Genomic DNA, 21,410 nt, shown 5'->3' with positions numbered 1-21,410 from the left:
TGATATTGGCTGGTTGCACCAGCTTGTGAATGGGGCGGTTATTTTATCTCGACTTTGGCTGCGATGAAGTGCCGATAACTCGGTGATAGCTTCTAGAGAATATGCCCCCTGATTATTAAGACATTATTTTCGTACTTAAGCCACTAATCCCGCGCAGTTCATTTTCTGCAACCCTTGAAATAACCAGCCCCCTCCAGTCCCTCTCTCTATTACTCTTTCTCTAGGTTTGCTTCAGGTTCTGCAAATGCACACTAATCGGCAAAAAGAACCACTGAACATGAGCTGTGGTCCAGGAGAATCTTGACCATATATTTATGCCTTGAATGTGCATCCCTTTTGGTTTACCAGTCCATAATTTGAGTGGGTGGGTGCAGGTGGGACCCGCTGCCACTCATTTTTGGGGATGGACACTTATTTTTCCTAAACATACTTTGATCCAGAGCAAGAGAGATTAAAAAACAAAAGGGGGTTAAAGGAAAAAGAGAAATACAGCAAATAGTGATAAAAGGAGAAATTAGGGAAGAAAAATAACATGCAAGAGTGAGTTAAAGAGGCATGAAGTGTTTGGTTGTGCATTAAAAAGGTATGAGGTGGAATCAAGACAATATAGCCTCGGTATTCAGAAACCCAACCCTTTGATTGCATCAGATGTGGGCTTTTTTGCTATATTCGTTTTAGTTTTTGAAAAACTTAAAGATGAAATATTTCATCTAACAATTCCTTATTTTTTTTTTTTTAAACAAATTTTATTAGAGTTTACAATTTTAGACAAACACACATCATGTAAAGCGCCAGAGCAAGGTGCATACATTTCCGAGAGAGTGTTGGAGACAACGTATAAGATGCAATCATTTAAAGCTTTCTATGTTTGACAACGTCTCTCCTACGCACTTTCTAGTTCAAGTCTAACCTAAGGCAATGAAAATTAATTCCAAACGATACACCATATACTAAACCTTCACTCCTAACATTTGATCTAACAATTGCTTAATGCAATTACTTCCATATTACAGTGTTATTCAAAGTATTTAAAAAGTGTTTTTTGTGCTATATTCATTTTAGATTTTGAAAAACTTAAAGATGAAATGTTTCATTTAACAATAGCTTAATGCAATTACTTTCATATTACATTGTTATTTAAAGTATTTAAAAATGTGTGTTATATTGATAATTGTTATTAAGAAAATATTATTGTTTTAGTGTACCTTGTGAGCTTTTTAAAAGCTATTTAGGGTGTTTAAGGGTTATGTGCTTAAAAGATCTGTTGTTAAATCAAAATTTTTTGTTATAAGATTGTAGGAAATGTATTTAATTTTTGGATAATATATTTATTTTAATAAATATTGTAGTAAACAATTTTTGTGGTGTTAGAAGAGTTTGTTTAGTTTTAGTTTTATATTTTGATCTTAATTACATTAATTTATGTTAATTGTCTCATGATGGTTTATTTCTTAGTTTTTGTAATGATATAACATATTTTTTCTATGTTTAATTTTGTTTAAAGTTATTTTTAGTGTTAATATTTGTATTAATATTGTGAAATGTGAAATATTTTTTTTTTTAATGTTGCTAAGTTTTAGTTGGAATAATATTTCCGAACCTCCCCCCATCCCTGAGTCTAACACTTTCCCCAATGTGAAGTGGGAATAGTAAATGTAAACCAGAGTCCAACAGTTTCCCCTATGTGGCTAATTATGGTGTGAAATAATACATCTAACTGCCCACAAACACCAACACTTACACCAGTGTGGCTACATTTGGAGTGGGAATATATCTAACCCCTCATGCTCTACACTCTATTTCTATTCCAAATGTGGCTAAGGGCCTGATTACGAGTTTGGCAATAAGGGAACAGACATGACACTGCATCAGAAACCCCGCCACCTAGTTAGTGGTATACCGGGTTGGCGGTTTGCTAGAATGAAAGAACATCGGAGCACCACCACTGCCAGTCATTCACCGACCGCCTCGACGGCGGCATGAGGAAAGCAGCTGCCAGAGGGAGGTACAGACAAGTTCACTGCCGTCGGAATTATGAGTTGGCTTTCTGTCGAGCCGACTGTGGTGGGAAGACCGCCTGCTTTGAGTCAACAGATTCAAAGGAATTGGTGTACATACTCACCAATTTCCTTTCCTTCCCTTCAGTCTCCCACGTGGATCCCTTTCTCCAGGGCCCCTTTAACAGCAGCATCTTGACTACAAAGAAAACGTAACTGTTGGCGCCGAAATCCATGTATGTCCATTTATCAGTATATACCCATTGACTGGACTGGGCACATATGGTCCGGACGCCAGCAATGGGAAAGTACTGGTAGTAGGTATTTTTCACATCTGTCATACATATGAATACATTTAACCTCTTCAGTGCCCATGACGAGATAGTCTCGTCATGGAGCACGGTTGCGCTGTGCCCATGACAAGACTATCTCGTCATGAACCCCACCCACTAATACAACGCCCGGCACAGGAGGGGGAAAGGGCGTGGCACAGAAGGGGTTAACACTTGGGCACTCAAAATATACACTCCTGCATTGACTCATGTAAAAAAATATTCCCTACTGTCTGAAACACCGCCGCTGGCCCAGCGGTGACATTGAAATATGGTGGGCGGAAGACCACTGCCCCAGCGGTCTTCTTAGGACCACTGCCATGTCGGTATGGTGGTAAGACCGCCAAACTCGTAATCATGCCCTAAGTTTGGAGTGGACGTAATTTCCTCTGGGTACAACACTTTTCCTATGCTTGGAGTGGTAATTGTAAATTTAACCCTCCCAGAGTCCAATACTTTCCCCAGTGTGGCTATGTTTTAGTGGGGTTAGTTTAACTGACAACCCACAAAGTCAAACACTTTCCCCAATGTGGCTCGGGGCCTGATTACGAATCTGGCGGTCCACATACCGCCAGACTTGCAGGGGTGCAGTGGGGGTGGTCTTCTGACTGCCTTATTACAACTTGCGCGGTCAGACCGTAATATGCTTGGCAGGACAACAGCTGTCCAGCCAACATATTGCGGGTTTCCTCTCCACCGCGGTTTTCATGGCGGTTCCTCCTCCATGAAAACCGTGGCAGAAAGGAAATAAAGGGGGCCCTACAGGCCCCCCTGTTGCCTCTGGCCCACAGGGTGCATGCAGGGGGCACATGTTGTGCCCCTCTCTGTGGATGAACCTCAGTACATGTACGGCATGGACTGCACCGGTATTTTCTGTTCGTTATGTAAAAAGGTGTTTTTACGTTTGTTCATATTTTTTCAACAATATTTTTGTATCTCAATATTTCTGTAGTCGATATTCTGTCAGCAGCCTTTGAACATATATATTGGTGCTTCACCTCCCAATCACACCTGTCCAAAACACATTATCTAGATCCATATCTAGAACCATATTTTGCGGTGTATATAAATACTAGGTTATGGAATTTGTTTTGTAAAAAGTCAACACATTTCAACCAACAGGAGTTACAAAGTGTTCCAAACAACAACTACATTAGCTGAGGAGTAAAGGTCTTGCAGCCAACCTTACATCTACCCACAACCATGTCAGAGGAGAGGAGACATGAATAGACTAAGGGCTTGATTACGAGTTTTTCAGTCTTACCGCCATACCGCGGCGGCAGCAGTCTCCCACCTGCCGTATTACGATGTCACCGCTGGTCCACAAGTGTTAAATGTACACATATGTATGACACAAGTAAAAAAAATACCTACTATCAGTACTTTCCCGTTGCTGGAGTCTTGTGCCCAGTCCAATCAATGGATAAATACTGCAAAACTGACTTACCTTATTTCGGCACCAACAGGGTCGTTTTCTTTGGGGCTCAGGATGCTACTGTGAAGGGATGCCCTGGAGGAAGGAATCCAAGTGGGAGAGTGAAGGGAAGAAAAGGAAATGGATGAGTATGCACCCCAAATCCTTCGATTTCGCCAACTCAAAGCAGGTGGTCTTCCAGCGATGGTCGATTCGACGGAAAGCCAACTTGTAATTCGGACAGCAGTGAACTTGTCTGTACTACCCTCTGACAGCTGCTTTCCCACTATCACCGCTGAGGCGGTCGGTGAATGGCTGGCGGTTGTGGCGGTGCTCTGGCGGTCCTTCGTTCTGTAAATCGCAAACATCGTAATATGGATGACAGACCGCCGACCGGTGCCAGGATTTCCGACAGTTTCAATGGCGGTTCCTTTACCGCCAAACCCATAATCAGGCCCTAACTCCATTAAGTGAAATTTAAGGCAGGAGTGCTTGATGTAGAAGAGCAGACCTTTCATGAAGTATACCCAGTTTGGATCATTTGATCAACAGAGACTTATTGCAGGTTAGGCAGACTAGAACTGGGCTACAATAATTAAATCTTCATGGACAGGTGAAGTGTAATGGACTAAACGTCAACGCTGGGGTAAGTAACAACAAAGACACTAGATGCAGCTTGTAACTAAGATGAGGGCACATGCACCAGTCACCTGACCAGTGACACCTGTGTAGGGACTGTGTGTATGAATGTGTGAGCGACCGTCCTCTAGGATGGGGGCTGGTCTGTGTCTTTGTGAGTACCACATTCCTCCAAAAAAACAAAGAAATTTCACTAAATCGAAGTGGGGAAAACAATCAAAAAAATAACAGAACACCATTGTAAGTCTATTAGAGTTAAAGACAATCAGCAAGACAGTGAAGGAATCCAAACAAACAAGATTGGCTGCAATAGGACATATTTTCTTGTGTTCATAGTTTATCCTGATCGTGAGTCAGGGCACACACACTAATGCAAATGGGTCCAGGATCTTTTATGAAATACACAGTAGGAAGGTGCTTGGAGAATCAGTCCACTTTGTTGATGCCTCTTGAGAATTCTTGACTACTGAAGAAAAGTTCAAACAGTGCATTCCATTGGCTGTATTGCTTAACTCTCCGAAAGACACCCTTTGAGGGATAGAGTCACCTCAACAATAAGATGGCTCCTTTCCTGTACGTGGTTACAAGTCACAACATAGACAAGCTGGTAGAAGTTTGACTTTTCTATAACGGCGCTTAGACCCCATGGTAGAGAAACCGAGACAGTGCAAGAGAGAGACAGAGAACGAAAGAGTGTAGGGGTATTCTCTGCCTCAGGGTCTAAACAACATTATATTGTTGATAGCTACTTTTCTTGTAAACATCATGGGTAAACAGTACAATACATAATGCTAAGTCATCTCATCATTTCCATGCGCCAAATGTGAAAAGATTCCGCAAACAGAACTGCCAAGATTATGCACAAAACCACTTCCTCTCAACCAACAACAAATTTAAGAATCTCCTCATGTACAACAAGCAGCTCAATCGTATGTTTTTGCAACAGATAGATCATATTTGGATACTACCATAACTAAATAAAATATTCTCAGTGGCATGTTACCTGTTTGTTTCTGCAAGGCATGTGCCGGTGTCCTCCTTGTATTCTGGATATATTTCATTTTTATCCATGCACACCTTGCCCACAAACGCCCGTTGTCCAAAGCGATCTGTGAAAATTGTAGAAGAAAATCCAGATGATTTACTGCTTTGACTTGGATTCTCCTTTGTATAGTCACCAGTCGTGTGGGTTTCAGAACATGAATGAACCTTGTGCTCACAGTATCAGAGGGGGTCAGTGATGAAAAGGGGAGAGGATGTGGCCTTACGGCTAGGGTGGTCAACCTCCAATCTGGGGAACCGGGTTCGAGTCTCAGCAACGACACTCAACATCCTGTGAATCTGGGCAAGTCACTTAGGGGCTGATTCACAGAACTAATCTGAAACAAAATCCTAAACTTACTACTTTTGGTATTCACAGAAGGCATTTAGTAGTAGTAAAGTTAGGATTTTGTCTTAAGTTTGACTTACGACAGACTTAAGACAGACTTAAGACAAACTTAAGACAAACTTGGGACAGACTTAAGACAGACTTAAGACAAAATCCTAACTTTATTTCACTAAATGCCTTCTGTGAATACCAAAAGTAGTAAGTTTAGGATTTTGTCTCAGATTACCTCTGTGAATCGGGCCCATTATCTCCCTGTGCCTAACAAAAATGAATGTGTCCTTGTGTAATGCAACTGGGGTTCATGTAAAGCGCTCTGATACCTTTGGGTCAAGTTCGCACTATATAAAACTCCTCAAAATATATATATATGTCCCCGCCTAAATGTCGCCAGGGAAACATTCTGCATTTCTACTATGGAGAATTTAGAGTGAGGTTTCATGTGTTAAGTCAGGATTTAATTTTTTTACTAGTCATGCTGGCAAGTACAGTGGAAGTAGTACTTGTCTGGTTATTTGGCATGGATACGAATTAATTGTCCAAAGTACCCCATTTGTTTGACAAATGTGCATGACAAACTTCTGTTCTGTTATGATGCGAGGGAGCATGAGATACATGTTATGATGTTTCATTTTTCTTGGGAAAGCCCATACTAGGACAAAGGATGCTTTCTTCCTGGATTTGAACCTAGTCATCTGTTGGTGAGCATAATGTCCATCTTCAAACAAGTGATGGTCTCGACCTACAGGGGCAAATCATGAGTATAACTGTAGTCTTCTTTCTAGGTCAGTTGCAAATACCACAGCAATTTAGATTTCTTTTTACATAAACCATGATGCTACAAAGTTCCACATTTCAGTGACATCATATTTTAACTTTTTTTCCGAGGTCACACACAATTGAGGCATTCTTGTCACCACTGTTTTCAAAGTGAGTCTTCTACGATCAGGATGCAATTTAATGTTTAGGTCAAGCATTCGAGAACTCTTGTATATACTTTAGTATATACTTATATACTTTAGTATATACTTATATGTGTATGTACTTTGTGGGCTCTGGAGATCAGCCCTAGGACTTGTCTGCTTCCGCTTAGAGACTTTTTTTCTGTTGACCTGCCCCTATTTGACTGTCTTGATAGAAACCAACCAGCAGATGTCAGTACAATACCAGATTTGCATTCTGCTGAGATACTTTCTTTTTTAATTTTTTTCTGGCAACTGCCTCTATATAACTTTCTTGATATAAAACGACCAGCAGAGGTCAGTAAAATACAAGAATCACTTTAAAATTATCTAGATTCCAGTCCATAGAAATTGTCTTCAATGAGCACCCGTAGACAATAAAAAAAAAATCAAATCTTGTATTCTCAGTGATATGACCACCGAAGGCCCTGATTTTATATTAAAAACGACTTTGGACTATACCATATCCCGCTGAAAGGCAATATTTATCTCCATGTGTTCCCATACCTGGCGTGTCATGCAGTTTGGGGCTAACTTTCCCTCCATGTTAAAGAACAGAAGATGTTTTAGCACCAAGGCTAATGTTCTGCATAGCTAAATACATATAAGGTCCCAAAGGCGAGACCGATTGCATTGCAAATGCTTGTTTTAACCTGAAGTCAAAATTGCCAAGATTTCCTCCTATGTAACTAGGCACATACCAATATTAAGTTAGACTAAGTAACAGTCAGTCCTAATTATACTCACTGTAGAGTCACATGCCACTGGTAAATGTTATATAACATTTAACATACTTAAAGATTAGGTGTTTTTTCTGAGAAATGTAATTGCCTGCTCTTATCCACCAGATTAAAAGAAAGGCATCTGCCTTTTGGACCTCCCAAACACTTTTTATGTGAAGAGGCATTTCTTATTTTTTGTCCTTGAACAGTCCATCTGGAGGCCTTCCTTCTTAGATAAGGTATCAGCACACTCCTATTATTTATTTGGGGTGTCTCTGTGTACTGAGGTGGTGTCTAGTGCTCATGAAAGATGTACCTCAGTTTCTAAAATCCTTCACTTACTATTTGAAATCTTCTATGGCTTCTTATTTTAGACCCGTACAGAGATTTTGATTTCCAAGTTCATTTTAATTTGGGCATTTTTATCAATGTATTTTAGCTGGCATTCCATTACTGTAGCTTCCACGCGTTACAAACAGAAGGGGGCACGGGTACAAATAGCCCTCACTTAGCAGTGGAGGCCACTGAATGGAAGGCAGCTTCCTGGAGATGTGTTGAGCACTTACAGTAATGTGCTACTACATTTAAAAAAAAGGTCATGGGTTACAAGGGATTCAACTTTTGATTACAGGGCTTGCAAAACAGAAAGTTAACTGCATATTTAGCAGTTCCTTCTGCAGAATATTTGAGCAGAGTCCTTCGTCACTACTCCATGCCGTGCAGTCACCCTAGATCTTTATGTAATTGCTTCCCCAGGGCACTGACAGTGTAGCCGAGGTGGCGGTAATTTGACCAGTTTTGTATATGATCTTTAAAATGGCCTTACTAGCATAACATATGTACTTTTGAGCCCACTCGTTTGTATTTAGGGCTTTTGAGTTTATGTGTGTGGGGAACGAACGGGAAGCCATAGAAACATGCATTTAGGAAGGTTTTGAGTATTAATATGTTCCTAATGAAGGCCTCAAGATAGGCCCAATCTCACACTTCTCTTTGTCATTCTGTTTATCATTCTGAGTCTGAGTGAAATTATTCAGGGTAATGGATGTTAGTGTGCCCCTATTGTAACCAGAAACTCCCTCCTCTACCCCAATATCAGGAGCTCAGTGCATGCACGTGCAATAGGTCCCCCTCTAGAGTACCTGAAACTATGCAGCCCCACGTGCGGACCAAAAGTTGTGCGTCGCACTCAAGAGTGAAACAGTGCAGTGGGCAGCTTCCATTGTAGATAGCTGGCACATAGTGGTAAGAGTAAGCAAGACACAGCAAGCACATGTGTGCCATATTGAGTTTGACATACAATGCTTACAAGGTCAAGGAACCCTTAAAGTGACATTTAACTTCCAGTGGTTCCTTAGTAAAGTACAAGTCTACCTGCTGATAACCTACAGTACATTAACTCGTTTCTTCAAGATGCAATGTTGCATTTGATGTGCATTTGAGATTATGTTCCCACTCCGCAAGAGAAATCATTGTGAAAGATGTTGTTTTCTTATCTTTGTGGCAGACAGTTTGGAATAATGTTCTTTAGATATTAACATTTTTAGGATTATTGTTGGAACAACATCATTATTTGATTTGTCTCCTGTATCAAAGACGCATTTCTCGCCGGTGCTCTATGTAATCCAGTTACCCCAAAGTTCTGCCATTGACTTCAATTTTGCCCATCTATGGAGAGAACTGGAGCTTTTCGGAGTGAGGGTTCAGCCACTGATTTGCTAATGCCTGGTCCTGAGGCTGACACTACCCTTAAAACCTACCCGGAGAGAGACCTCCAGCTCTAGCCACCCTACGTTGCCTTGTCTTGGCTGAGGTGAGTTTTTGTTTTGTTGTTTCTAGTGGATTTGGAAATTTAAAAAAATCTTCTGGATCTGAGTTAGCTCTCGAACGTCTGCCTGGAATAACTGCATTGAATCCCTTGTACTTTTCAGAAACTTGAACTTTGTGAAACACACCTCTATCAGGGTGGAACATGATCAAATCTTTCACAGATTTTTCGGAAACTTATCAGCATTTTTATGGACAGAACACCCTAATTGTATCCTGCTGACTGACGAAGTGGGAATAGAAGCTTGTTTTGCCTTTCCAGAGTCATGGAAATTGTGACATTTTCTTTTATTAGAACACTGGAATGTTGGAAGCTCCATTGAAAACAATGGAGTGCTCCGGGCTTATAATGGCTGGTATAAGCCCGGAGCTCCAACATTCCAAAGATTGTCTTTGTTCACAGCTGTGGCTGTGAACAAAGGCTTCAGGGAGCCTGAGGGGATTTCAATCCCCTCGCGCTCCCTGACGACTTCGTTTTATTTGTTAGAACATTCTGCCCTCTAGTGGCAGAATGTTCTAATAGCCTTATAGCCCTTCCTAGCAGGGCTATACCGGCTTTTAAAGTCCCTCTGCTTTGTTAACCCCTTCGCGGCGGCAGGAATTCCGCCGCGGCGCTGGGGGGGGGGTTTGGGGGCAGCGCGGTGGCGCTGTGCTCGTGACAGAACCGCTCCGTCACGAGCCACGGTTGAGCTGTGCTCATGACGGAGTGGTTCCGTCACGTCTCCGCCCACTGCGCTAATCGCCCGCACAGGCGGGGAATTAGCGCCGCGTGGGCGGAGCGGCGGCCAACGGCCGCAGCATGACGGAACCACTCCGTCATGAGCACAGCGCAACCGTGGCTCATGACGGAGTGGTTCCGTCATGAGCGGGGAAGGGGTTAAAGTCCCTCGCCTTCGGCTCGGGCCTTTAACGATGCAGCGGGCCTTTAATAGCCGGTATAGCCCGCTACGGCGGGCTATAAGGCTATATTAAAACTTTGGAATGTTGGAAGCTCCATTGAAAACAATGGATTGCTCCGGGCTTATAATGGCTGGTATAAGTCCCGAGCTCCGACATTCCAATGCTTCTTTGTGGCTGTGAACAAGCTTCAGGAAGCCTGAGGGGATTTCAATCCCCTTGCGCTCCCTGAAGCCTTTGTTTAATTTGTTAGAACATTGTGCCCTCTAGTGGCAGAATGTTCTAATAGCCTTATAGCCCTTCGTAGCAGGGCTATACCGGCTATTAAAGTCCCGCCTACGGCTCGGGCCTTTAACGCTGCAGCGGGCCTTTAATAGCCAGTATAGCCTGTAACGGGCTATAAGGCTATATTATTTCCCAGTGTCCTTTGTGAGTTGACTCCAAGTAGCATACAAAAGACTTTCGGAAGACCACAACTGATTGCCTGGTCAAAGTAAATCAGACTTTTCGGCTACTAGTGAAAGTCCTCAAAAGAAGGGAGCCAAGTTTAATTTACCTTCTCATCTGTAACCTGGGTGGTTGTCCAGACAAAGGTATATGTAAACAATTTTCAAGCTAGACATTTAGCACCCAAAACTAAACCCCAGATTTAGCAGGGGCTTGCGTTGCTCAAGGTGACACAAGGTAATGCAAGCCCGTAATCCAAGCGGATGACTACCAAGGCCTGCATGGAGAGTGTCCCTTGTGTGGGGAGGTAGCCATTGAAACGCCTTCCTGAGCATTCGCACAGTTCTGAAACAGATTCCGCATGTGGGCTCAACCTGCTCTTTCATCGAGAGGTTATCTTCTATCTAGATGCCTGGGTTTTCTACAACCTTTTTTGGTTGCTGGGAAGCACCCAGTTCAGGCAGCCACCAATCGTCTGCCCAGTAGGAAAAGGCATTGCCCTGCAGTAAAATTTAGATTTTTCCGCTGTTTAGCAGCAGGCAGTTTTAAGAAATCCAGCAGGCAATTTTTCTCATGCTGTCTCCGAATTTAGTTTTTGCGAGTTTGGGGTTAGGACTCATTGATAGGTACAGCTGCGTGTCATCTGCATATGAGATGATCTCCAGACAGCAGGATCTTACAACTCTGGCCAAGGGGCCGATGTGCATATTAAAAAGATTGGGGCTCAAGGATGAGCCCTGAGGTACTCCCATGTCTACCGACATGACACGTGATTTAAATGGCCCTAAGTTTACTGTTGGTGTACAATCGTTAGGGAAGCTATGTAGCCACCCCAATGCTTTGCCAGTGACACCAATCTGAGATAGTCTCTGGGCCATGCTCGAGTGTGAGATGGTGTCAAACGCGGTGGATAGATCAAGTCGTACTAGCATGGCTGGGTAGACATTGTCAAGGAAGAGAGTAAGGTCATCTAAGACTACTAGTAGGGCGTTTTCTGCACAACGAGAGGCTCTGAAGCCGGACTAGGAAATATGTAGGATGAAATTTGAGTCTAAATAGCTTGTTAGTTGTTGATTCACTAGACATTCTAGATTTTTGCTGGGATATGGAAGAAGCGGAATGGGCCTGTATTCAGTGGGTTTTAGAGGCTCTGCATTAGATTTTTTGAGTATTGGCATCAGGTGTCCAGTTATTCAGGCCGAAGGTACAGTCAAAGAAGGACTGTCATATCTGGGAGCAAGGTGTCAGCTAGGGATATCATGATATGAGGAGGAGCAGGGTACGGAGGAGATACTGATTTAATTCTGCATCATAGTTTTCAGCACAAGTTCTGAGGTGATGGGTTCAAAGTATTCCAGGGCACATGAGAGGTGAAGGGTGGGGGTAATGACAGTGGGGGGATCGGCGGAGAAAGGAAGGGGAGGACAGAGAGTAAGATTCTTGTATATGGTAGCGATTATTTCTTCAAAGTAATGTTCTAGTGTACTGCAGAGCTGCTGGGAGGCCTGTACTGGTGAGGTGCAGGCAGTGGGCTTCATAAACTCATTCAGAACTTTAAATAGTTCTTTAGATGAGTTGCCTGCATTGTCCATTCTGTTAATGAGGTGTAGTTTCCGGGCAGCTTTCAGATTCTTATGGTAGGAATTTAAGACTGATTTGTAGGAGGTTCGATCGTGGAGAGAATTTGAGATGCGCCATCTTCTTTCCAATTTCTTGCAGGCGGCTTTTTCTCGTTTCAATTCTTTGGAGAACCAAGGGGAACGAGTGTACATCTCAGTCCCCCATGAAGTCATACAATGGAGTCGCTCAGTAAGAGGGCCAGCTGCCCTCTTACTGAGCCTTCTCTTGATGTCCCAGAGAAGGACGGAAGAAGCCCTTGGAACAGGTTACTGGTTGGACTCTTAGTGGCTGTCTAGAATGAATTGGGGCATCCCTTTTAACTTTGGCTGTCCCCCAGTTCCCACAGGTAGTCGTCCCAACAGCCTTTGTCGTTGGTCTTGAGGATAAACCACATGAGCTGAGACCCCTGATAAGGGCCCCAAGTGAGTATAACAAATTGAAGACTTCATTAAAAAAACTGATACTTTACTTTCCAAGCTTACAAGTTTATTAGTCAGTTCCAATGCCGGATATGGTTTTTCTACCACATACAAAGCTGTCCCCTCCTGCAATAGATGGGTGTCCTGGGCAGATTTACCTTTCCTGCGTTGAGGGTGTTTCTTTTTTTGCTGGGGGCTAAAAGCAATATCATTCTGATGCTGTCAGACCGCCAGACCCCGTCTATGAAGGGGATATTTCATCAGAAATCACATGAGTTTTTTCCCTTTTGGCTAGGCAATTGTGCGGGGGATCTGAGCTTGTGAATCGCCGAACTTAACCATTCCCCAACTGAGCCAATTTCCTGCTCTATTGCCCCCCATAGCATTGGTTGGATAGGACACTATAGAACCCGGAAAAACGTTAGCCTCTCTGAATGTAGACTTTCTCTAAGCCATAATAGCAATGCTGATGGTAATACAGAAATCAGTGAAATCAATGAATTTTGCAAAAGTTCTAATCTGGATGGAATAAGATCTAAGGGAGGTGGCCTGGCCTCCCTCAGTTGCTGACGGGCGCAGAAGGGGCCTGGTCTTGGCCCAGTGTTCGTACCATGCACTTCCTGTGTCCTGTTGCGCTTATGAGCGCTGGAGTGATGTTGACCCCTCCTCCTGGGCTCTTAAAGGTTCCTGGGGAGATGGAGTCCCCCAATAATGGCAGTAAGAAATACAGCAGGTGGCAAAACGCCCTGCAACGCGGTGTCCTGTTGCGCTAATGAGCGCTAGAGTGGTGTTGGCCCCTCCTGCTGGGCTCTTAAAGGTTCCTGGGGAGATCGAGTCCCCCAATAATGGCAGTAAGAAAAACAGCAGGTGGCAAAGTGCCCTGCAACGCGGTGTCCTGTTGCGCTTATGAGCGCTAGAGTGGTGTTGGCCCCTCCTGCTGGGCTCGCGCAGGCTTCTGGGAGATGGAGTCCCCCAGTAATGGCAGCAAGAAGAGCAGCAAGTGGCAAAGCAAAGTCAAATGGAGTTGTTACATCTTCTTCTAGGAAGCCCCTGGTAGCCCGCTCGTTGTCAGCCAGATGAAGGACAACTCACAGCACCAAATATCAAGCAATGTCAATTTTGGTCCAACAGGTGATGCACACCCTGAGGGTGAACCTCTTCTCCTGCTTTGTTGTTTATAGTGCTGTGTTTGATGAAGCGGATCAGAGGCAGCTGTGGGCAAAGCTGGCAACACTTCTTTGCCTTAAACCTGCTAAAAGGAATCCCATTACTCTGTGAAGGGACATGAATGCAGGTTGAGGTTACACAGGGACCCTACATCTCACTATAATAAGGGACTGAAGCGGGGCTACCTACGGGAACCCGGGTACAGCAGATCTTTGGTGGGGCATTATCATTGTAATATGCTGATGATGCAGTCATCTTGACCAGGCCCGCATTGGCCTGATTAGTATTCCGCAACATTTGGAAAGGTACAACAAAGAGAACCATGCTCTTTGGCACAGACCAAAAAATGGAAAATAAACGGTAGTCGGGGAGCATGGTTTGATAACCTGGGCTCTCCTGGATGCTGTTTAATGGAGTTAAAGAAAACATTCTGCAACTTAATCATTTTCTTTAGCCGATTGTATAGAAAGCTGGATAGCTCCTCTGCTGGCCCCATTTTGGATATATGTAAAGTAAAATGAATGCCTGCACTCTGTTATGGGCAATTGTCCTACTTGGATTAGATTTGGAGGCACCTAGATCTATCACACTAGCTTTAATTTAGCCCCTACAAGTAAAGTGCAAGTAAGATTGAAATGACTTTGCTGAGGCAAACACCTGAAGGAAATTTGGCCTATTTTAAATGTTACCACCGGCTCATAAGAGGCCGTGAAGAGTTTTTGAAAAACATGCGATTTATTCCTAGAGCACATTATGACAGGGCAAGATACACAGCAAATCAGCACTCTCTCGAAGTACAGGCACAGAATAACTTATAATGTGTTCACAGCAGATTAAACCGATACCAAAAGTCAGGTATTGTACCCACTTTGAGTTACAGAAAAACCGAGAACATGTAATTGATTCCTATTTCACCACTGGCAAACAGCATTATATGTGTGCTGCACTTTCAGAAATTATTCGGCATAAGGTAATTAGACATAATTTTTGCGGCCCATTGGGGGATTTAGAGGAAAGTGGTCATCATTTGGAAATAATATTGCCTGATGGATTAATGCAACACCTGCTATGCTCTTACTTGCTTCTAGCTGACAGGCAGAGATAGGGCCCGATTCACAGAACTAACTTAAGACAAAATCCTAAACTTACCACCAGTTTGGTATTCACAGAAGACACTTACTCATTTTGGTATTCACAGAAGGCACTTACTCATTTCGGTATTCACAGAAGTTAGGAGTCCTAACTTTAGGACTCCTAAATGCCTTCTGTGAATACCGAAAGTCTTAAAATTAGGATTTTTTTCAGTTTAGGAGCAGTAAAGTTAGGACTCCTAACTTTACTACTCCTAAACTGAGAAAAATCCTGACTTTACGACTTTAGTTATTCACAGAAGGCATTTAGGAGTCCTAAAGTTAGGACTCCTAACTTTACTACTACTAACCTGAGAAAAATCCTAATTTTAAGACTTTCGGTATTCACAGAAGGCATTTAGGAGTCCTAAAGTTAGGACTCCTAACTTTACTACTACTAACCTGAGAAAAATCCTAATTTTAAGACTTTCGGTATTCACAGAAGGCATTTAGGAGTCCTAAAGTTAGGAGTCCTAACTTTACTACTACTAAACTGAGAAAAATCCTAATTTTAAGACTTTCGGTATTCACAGAAGGCATTTAGGAGTCCTAAAGTTAGGAGTCCTAACTTTACTACTACTAAACTGCGAAAAATCCTTATTTTAAGACTTTCGGTATTCACAGAAGGCATTTAGGAGTCCTAAAGTTTGGAGTCCTAACTTTACTACTCCTAAACTGAGAATAATCCTAATTTTAAGACTTTCGGTATTCACAGAAGACATTTAGGAGTCCTAAAGTTAGGACTCCTAACTTCTGTGAATACGAAATGAGTAAGTGCCTTCTGTGAATACCAAAATGAGTAAGTGCCTTCTGTGAATACCAAAATGGTAGTAAGTTTAGGATTTTGTCTTAAGTTAGTTCTGTGAATCGGGCCCATAGGCTTTTGCTGCACCAGACATTTTGGTACAAGAACATGCAAAGATAGTGTCAGACTTAGCTTATGTTGTGACTGGTGAGATCCTTCAGGTCTGAATCGCCTCCTACTTAGATTTTGTTATACTTGATTTTAGAAGCGTATCTTTTGATACATTAATTAATGACGACTGTTTGATGCTAATCTTGCGCAGTTTCACACTGATTAAAATTGCAGACCTTTTCAAATGTATACTTACTGGACGCTGGTTCTATCAAAATATTATTGGACGATGCTCACTTACTTACCCGAACCCATGATCAACAGCTGTTTACATATTGTAGAAAGAGAAGTTTTATATTGTAATGGTTTTAAGGATCTGTGCAATACATAAATGTTATTCAGTGGTGAAGTACCAGGTGCGAGACTTAAGGGGCCATCTTCGCGTTTTAGCAGAATCGCTTCCACACAATGTTGTCTGTTTTAAAAGGCTGGCAATGAATATACTTCCCCAATGTTGCTGCAACATTGAGCATAAGACCACACAAGGACTCAGGATAGACTGCTCTATAGGTTGTCTACACTGAGTCTGATAAAGTTGTGGTTGAGCTTCACAACCTCACAAAGCAGCTTCCGAGGCAAGTTGCCCTCACAGAAATTTCCGGATCAGAAAAAATTAAGGGCCATATTATCAAGGAACGGCGATAACATTATCGCCGCTTTAACAGCAGGAAACTACCGCTAAAGCGGCGATAATGGGCTTGATAATATGCCCTTGTGAATTCCCATAGAAGCCCAGGTTCACACCAGAACCTGGGCTTCTACTGAAATTCACAAGGACATATTATCAAGTTAATTATCGCCGCTTTAGCGGCAGTTTCCTGCCGCTAAAGCGGCGATAATGTTATCGCCGTTCCTTGCTAATATGGCCCATAATCTTTTCGAACTTGTAAATTTGCATGTGTGAATCTGGGTACACGAGCGTCACTGAGAACCAATTAAGTTGTGTTAAAAGGGTAAGCTGTGCAGCGGAGTCATGACACAAACAAAGGGTTTCTCATCACTGCAGTCTCATTCTAAAGAAGCATGCTGGTGCTTGTCTTTTATGCCTGCCAGTTTCGTGGCAAAGCTGTACACTGAGTCCATCATTACCAAGAGGCCTACGCCGCCTGAGGGTCATTTTTAATGACGATCTGGTGGTGCAGGCTTCTCAATCATATCTATGAGGCGAGGCAAAGCCAACCTGCATGGCTTTGCATGGTCTTAAAGACAGGGTCGGATTGGGATGAAAAATGGGCCCGGGCACCCATAAAAAGTGGCCCACAAATGCAGTTCGCAACCATTCATGCCAAAAAAGGTGATTTCTTCTTATCCATTACTAGTCAGATTTTCTTTTTTAATTGCAAAGTTATTTAAAACTTTTGTGTTTCTTGTTTTTGTATTCTTATTCAATTGCAAAGTATTTGAATGAAACTCCTAACCTCAATCTGAGAAAACTGTCTGCAGGCACCTGAGGCTTCTCTGTCTGGTCGTTGTGACCTGCTGTTGGGGACGAAAGCTCCCTCCTTGCGCTGACAACTTGTTAATTGCACTGATCAAAAGACACACATCTCTCAAAGGCTCACTGACACCTTCTGGGGCCCGGGATGGAAGAAGGTGCACCATATGATGGTGTACTCCTGATGCCCTATTGTCATTCTTCAAATAACAGTTAATGGGCCTAATATGTGGCCTGCTCAGACTACCGCTCACCTGAAGGTGGAGCTCTATTGGAAAACATGCCCAGGTATTTGAAGTTTCTTGATCCACAGTCTAAAAAGATCGGCCCACAAGCTGGCCTCTGCCACAGGCCCCTCGGGCACGGGCCGATTGCCCACGCTGCCAATCCGAGCCTGCTTAGAGACATGGAGTAAGACAAGGCAGCGCTTTCCTAACTCTATGTCAGAGAGGCGTTCCATGGGTGTTAAAGTGGGTGTTCCCACTCAACACCCATGGAATTTGACAGTGCCCCAGATTTACGATATCACATAAACTTGCGCCAAAAACATACGCCTCCTCAGACCAGGCGTAATGAGGTGAAATGTTTACATTCTCCTCCGTTTTTCCTCTTTCCACAGAATGAGGAAAATGCCTCTTGTGATTCTTTTTGTGCAGGAAGTTCATTCCATCAACACAGATGTCTGCGATGGCACTCCGCTGCAACTTGTGCGCTGGCTGAAAGGACCGGAATGCAACATATCTTGTAAATACAGTGCATTCGGGGCCTTTCGAATTGGTGTAGGGCACTGCAGCAAAATGACTTGCGGTGCTGACTTACGCCAATTCTTTGTAAATGAGGCCCTGAGTGAGCTAGTAGAATGCAAAGATGCACAATTCACAAAGGTATACAGCATTTTCTCAAATAATCAGCATTGTTGTTGAAAATTAGCTCTCATCTTACTTGCAATGTCAGCTAGTATCAGGGTTGAGTCTGTGTGGATTGTTGCAAAGTAGCATGCTGTGGTAGTCCCATTCTTTAGTGTTCGGCTCTGAAATAAGAGAAACATTCAAAATATGACGTTTTTGTGGATGTCAGTTATAAAGCATGTAAAATGTTCTGCCCAAATATTCAGTACATTCCAGCCTTGAAAGAAACAACTTAAACGATGATAAAAATTGATGCAATCAGTTACCGAAAATTAAACATCTTGTAATGGAAAGACCAGAGGCAGCAACATAAGATTCCGGTCATAGGACCTGATTCACAAAGGACCTTCGCCGTTGTGGCTCTCCATGTTTGCCCTCACCCTCAGGGTGGAAAAAAAACTTAACTCTGCAGCAGTATCACCCTTCACTACCAGGCCCGGACTGGCAATGCCGGGCACCGGGCAATCCCCCGGTAGGCTGCCAGGGGTGGGGGACGGTTTTTTGGTAGGGGGCCGGTTTCATTCCTGGGGCCGATTTTTTGGTCCGACGCGACGACGGCGTTTGTAAGAAAATAAATTGGATAAGACACTCGCTACTCTCTCTGTGTCTCTCCTCACTCCGTGTGGGTGCGGGACAGAAAAAGCACAATTATATCGCTCACATATCAGATTCATCACTGTTCACCCTCTCAGGCTCTGGACTGGATTCTACACTGCCTGGGCAGCGCCGCCGCCTTCGCCTGCAATCATTTATTATTATCACCTGCATTAATATTGGGGGGGGGGTGGGTCGTCGGGTCGCGCTTGCGCGCTTCGCACAGTCGCAGAAATCCCTGCCAGCGCCAGCCCGCGCGTGTGCGCGGTTTCAGTTCACCCACCTTGTGGTGATATGCGCATTGGGGTTCCAACAATAAAAAGTGCGCGTGACTCGTGACCCCGGCCGAGGAGACGGAGCATTCCAGAACAACAACAGCCAGCTGAGCCACTAAGAAGACAGGGAACGCACGGGCACCCCATAATTTATTTCTAATTCTAGCCTCTGCCTGTCCCTCCCTCAATAGTACCGACTGTCCATCCGTCGTCGCCCGCCGCACGCAGAGGTGAGTCAGTGTGTCTTTAGCCAATTATTTATTATCAGCAAACATGATAAATTGGCACTTCTGTGGTCCGGGCCGAGGGGCCGGGATTAACAAAGGGTATAGGCCTTTCCCCCTGGCCCGGCCGGTTCTGCGCAGCGCACTAGCGGCCTGGGCGGCCCCTGAGTCTGGATTGTGGTGGATTTAGAGTCCGGCATTTAGAACACTGAGCACTGCAGGCCTCCTTGCTGTTCGTGAGCAGGGGCCAGGCCCAGGGGGGCAGACGACACAGTCAGCGGCGGTGCCGACTGGTGCCGGCCCGAGGTGGTGGTGGTGGCTGGCTCAGGCTGCCAGGCCTGCCTGTGCCTGCGAGCGAGTGGGGGGGAACTACATAGAGCTGAGGGGCACTAGTGGAGAGTGGCAGTGAGGGAAGCCGAGGAGGAGGTCATGAGGTGGTGGAACTACAGAGAGAAGAGGGGCACTAATGGAGGGTGGCAGTGAGGGAAGCCGAGGAGGATGTCATGGGGCAGGGGGAACTACAGAGAGATGAGGGGCACTAGTGGAGGGTGGCAGTGAGGGAATCTGAGGAGGAGGTGGGTCACAGGCTGGAGGGGAACTACAGAGAGATGAGGGGCACTGGTGGAGGGTGGCAGTGAGGGAATCCGAGGAGGTGGTCACGGGGTGGGGGGGAAATACAGAGAGATGAGGGGCGCTGGTGGAGGGAGCAGTGAGGGAATCCGAGGAGGAGGTCACGGGGTGGAGGGGAAACTACAGAGAGATGAGGGGCACTGGTGGAGGGTGTCAGTGAGGAAATCCGAGGAGGAGGTCATGGGGTGGGGCGTGGGGGGGAACTACAGACAGATGAGGGGCGCTGGTGGAGGGAGCAGTGAGGGAATCTGAGGAGGAGGTCATGGGGTGTGGGAGCTACAGAGAGATGAGGGGCACTGGTGGAGGGTGGTAGTTAGGGTGTGAGGAGGAGGCCATGAGGGGGAGTGGCTACGGAGAGATGAAGAGCACTGTTGGAGGGTGGTTGGTAAGTTATCTACAGAGAAAGAGGTCAAAAAAGAGGTTAAAAAGACTTGTACCAGCACTAAAGCCGGCCCTGTCATGGCCTTTCTGTTTGTGTTTATTTAATTAACAGTCAGGTGATTAGTACAACTGTGGAGCATACTTTAACATGCATGCTGATTACATTTACTGCTATATTCAATGTTTCAAGTTTGAAGGTGATTTTACTTTTGTTTTTTACTTTACTGGGAATAATGCTAGTGGAGCTGGATGGTGGCTGATATGGGGCTGGGTCCCAAGGTCAGCTGTGAGATAAGGTGTAATGGAGAGGGGTGGTAGAAATGTGGATAATCAAGTCTGTAAGGGAGTGCGCTGCACAGTCATGGGTCAGGTGGAGGTAGTAATGAAGAGGGTTTCTCCCTGAAGGCTCGCACAGAGGGAGCTCGAGTAGAGTCACTTGCTAGTTACTCCCACCTTAGAAACCTCCTCTTCCCATCAAAGGGACATTACATGGAAGAAAAGCACTTTTTGAGAGTGATAACATTTAGAAAGAGACTTGGAAAAGAGTGTGTTTTACTGTACCTTGTAAGACTAAGGAGAGATAAAAGGAGGGCCCAGAAGCAGGCCTAGCTAGATATATAAGCGATAAATCGGGCCAGCAGTAGCCCACCCGAATGTACCTTTGGCCCACCCAAACAAAAATTCCTGTAGCCGGGCCTGCTACCTACACCTCCCTTTTGCAGGCAACCCTTTGGTTCCTCCTTCCACCGGCAGAGTCCACTGCTGCCGGAGCGAGGTGGTGGTGGGTGGGTGGCTGCCTGCCTGGCCTGCCTGTGCCTGCCTGTGCCTGCGAGAGTCTGGCTATGCTAGTGCAGCACTGTGGATACATGTGATTGTGCTCCCTTTGGTGGCGCTGTTGTGCTGCTTGACTCTTGGGGGGCTGTAGCCTGTAACTGGGGCGAAGGTTGGGGTCAGCAAGTCTGCTTAAAATATATTTTTCAACTTGGGGCTTGTGCGGAAAAATATATTTGAAGCAGACAACAGGGCTTTCTAGTGTTTTTATTTTTTTAACACGACTGAGCCCATTTTGTTTTGTTTTCCACTGGCC

At 44.4% G+C, this 21,410-nt stretch overlaps 1 protein-coding gene across 2 annotated transcripts in view; it reads right to left on the bottom strand.

The window, feature by feature from the left end:
• Positions 1–21,410, bottom strand: part of GDA (guanine deaminase) — a 700,191-nt gene that overhangs the window by 255,810 nt on the left and 422,971 nt on the right. For both annotated transcript variants that reach the window (XM_085633026.1, XM_085633025.1), the window contains exons 5-6: positions 18,254–18,341; positions 5,386–5,491 (exon numbers count right to left, since the gene is read on the bottom strand). In XM_085633026.1, coding sequence (XP_085489152.1) covers positions 5,386–5,491; positions 18,254–18,341 — 194 coding nt within the window. The remainder of the gene's footprint in view (positions 1–5,385; positions 5,492–18,253; positions 18,342–21,410) is intronic.

Source organism: Triturus cristatus, chromosome 2_1, assembly GCF_964204655.1.
Source record: "Triturus cristatus chromosome 2_1, aTriCri1.1, whole genome shotgun sequence".
Taxonomy (NCBI): Eukaryota; Metazoa; Chordata; class Amphibia; order Caudata; family Salamandridae; genus Triturus; species Triturus cristatus.
Note: the sequence above shows the minus strand (reverse complement) of the source record. Positions and strands in the feature narration are given on the sequence as shown.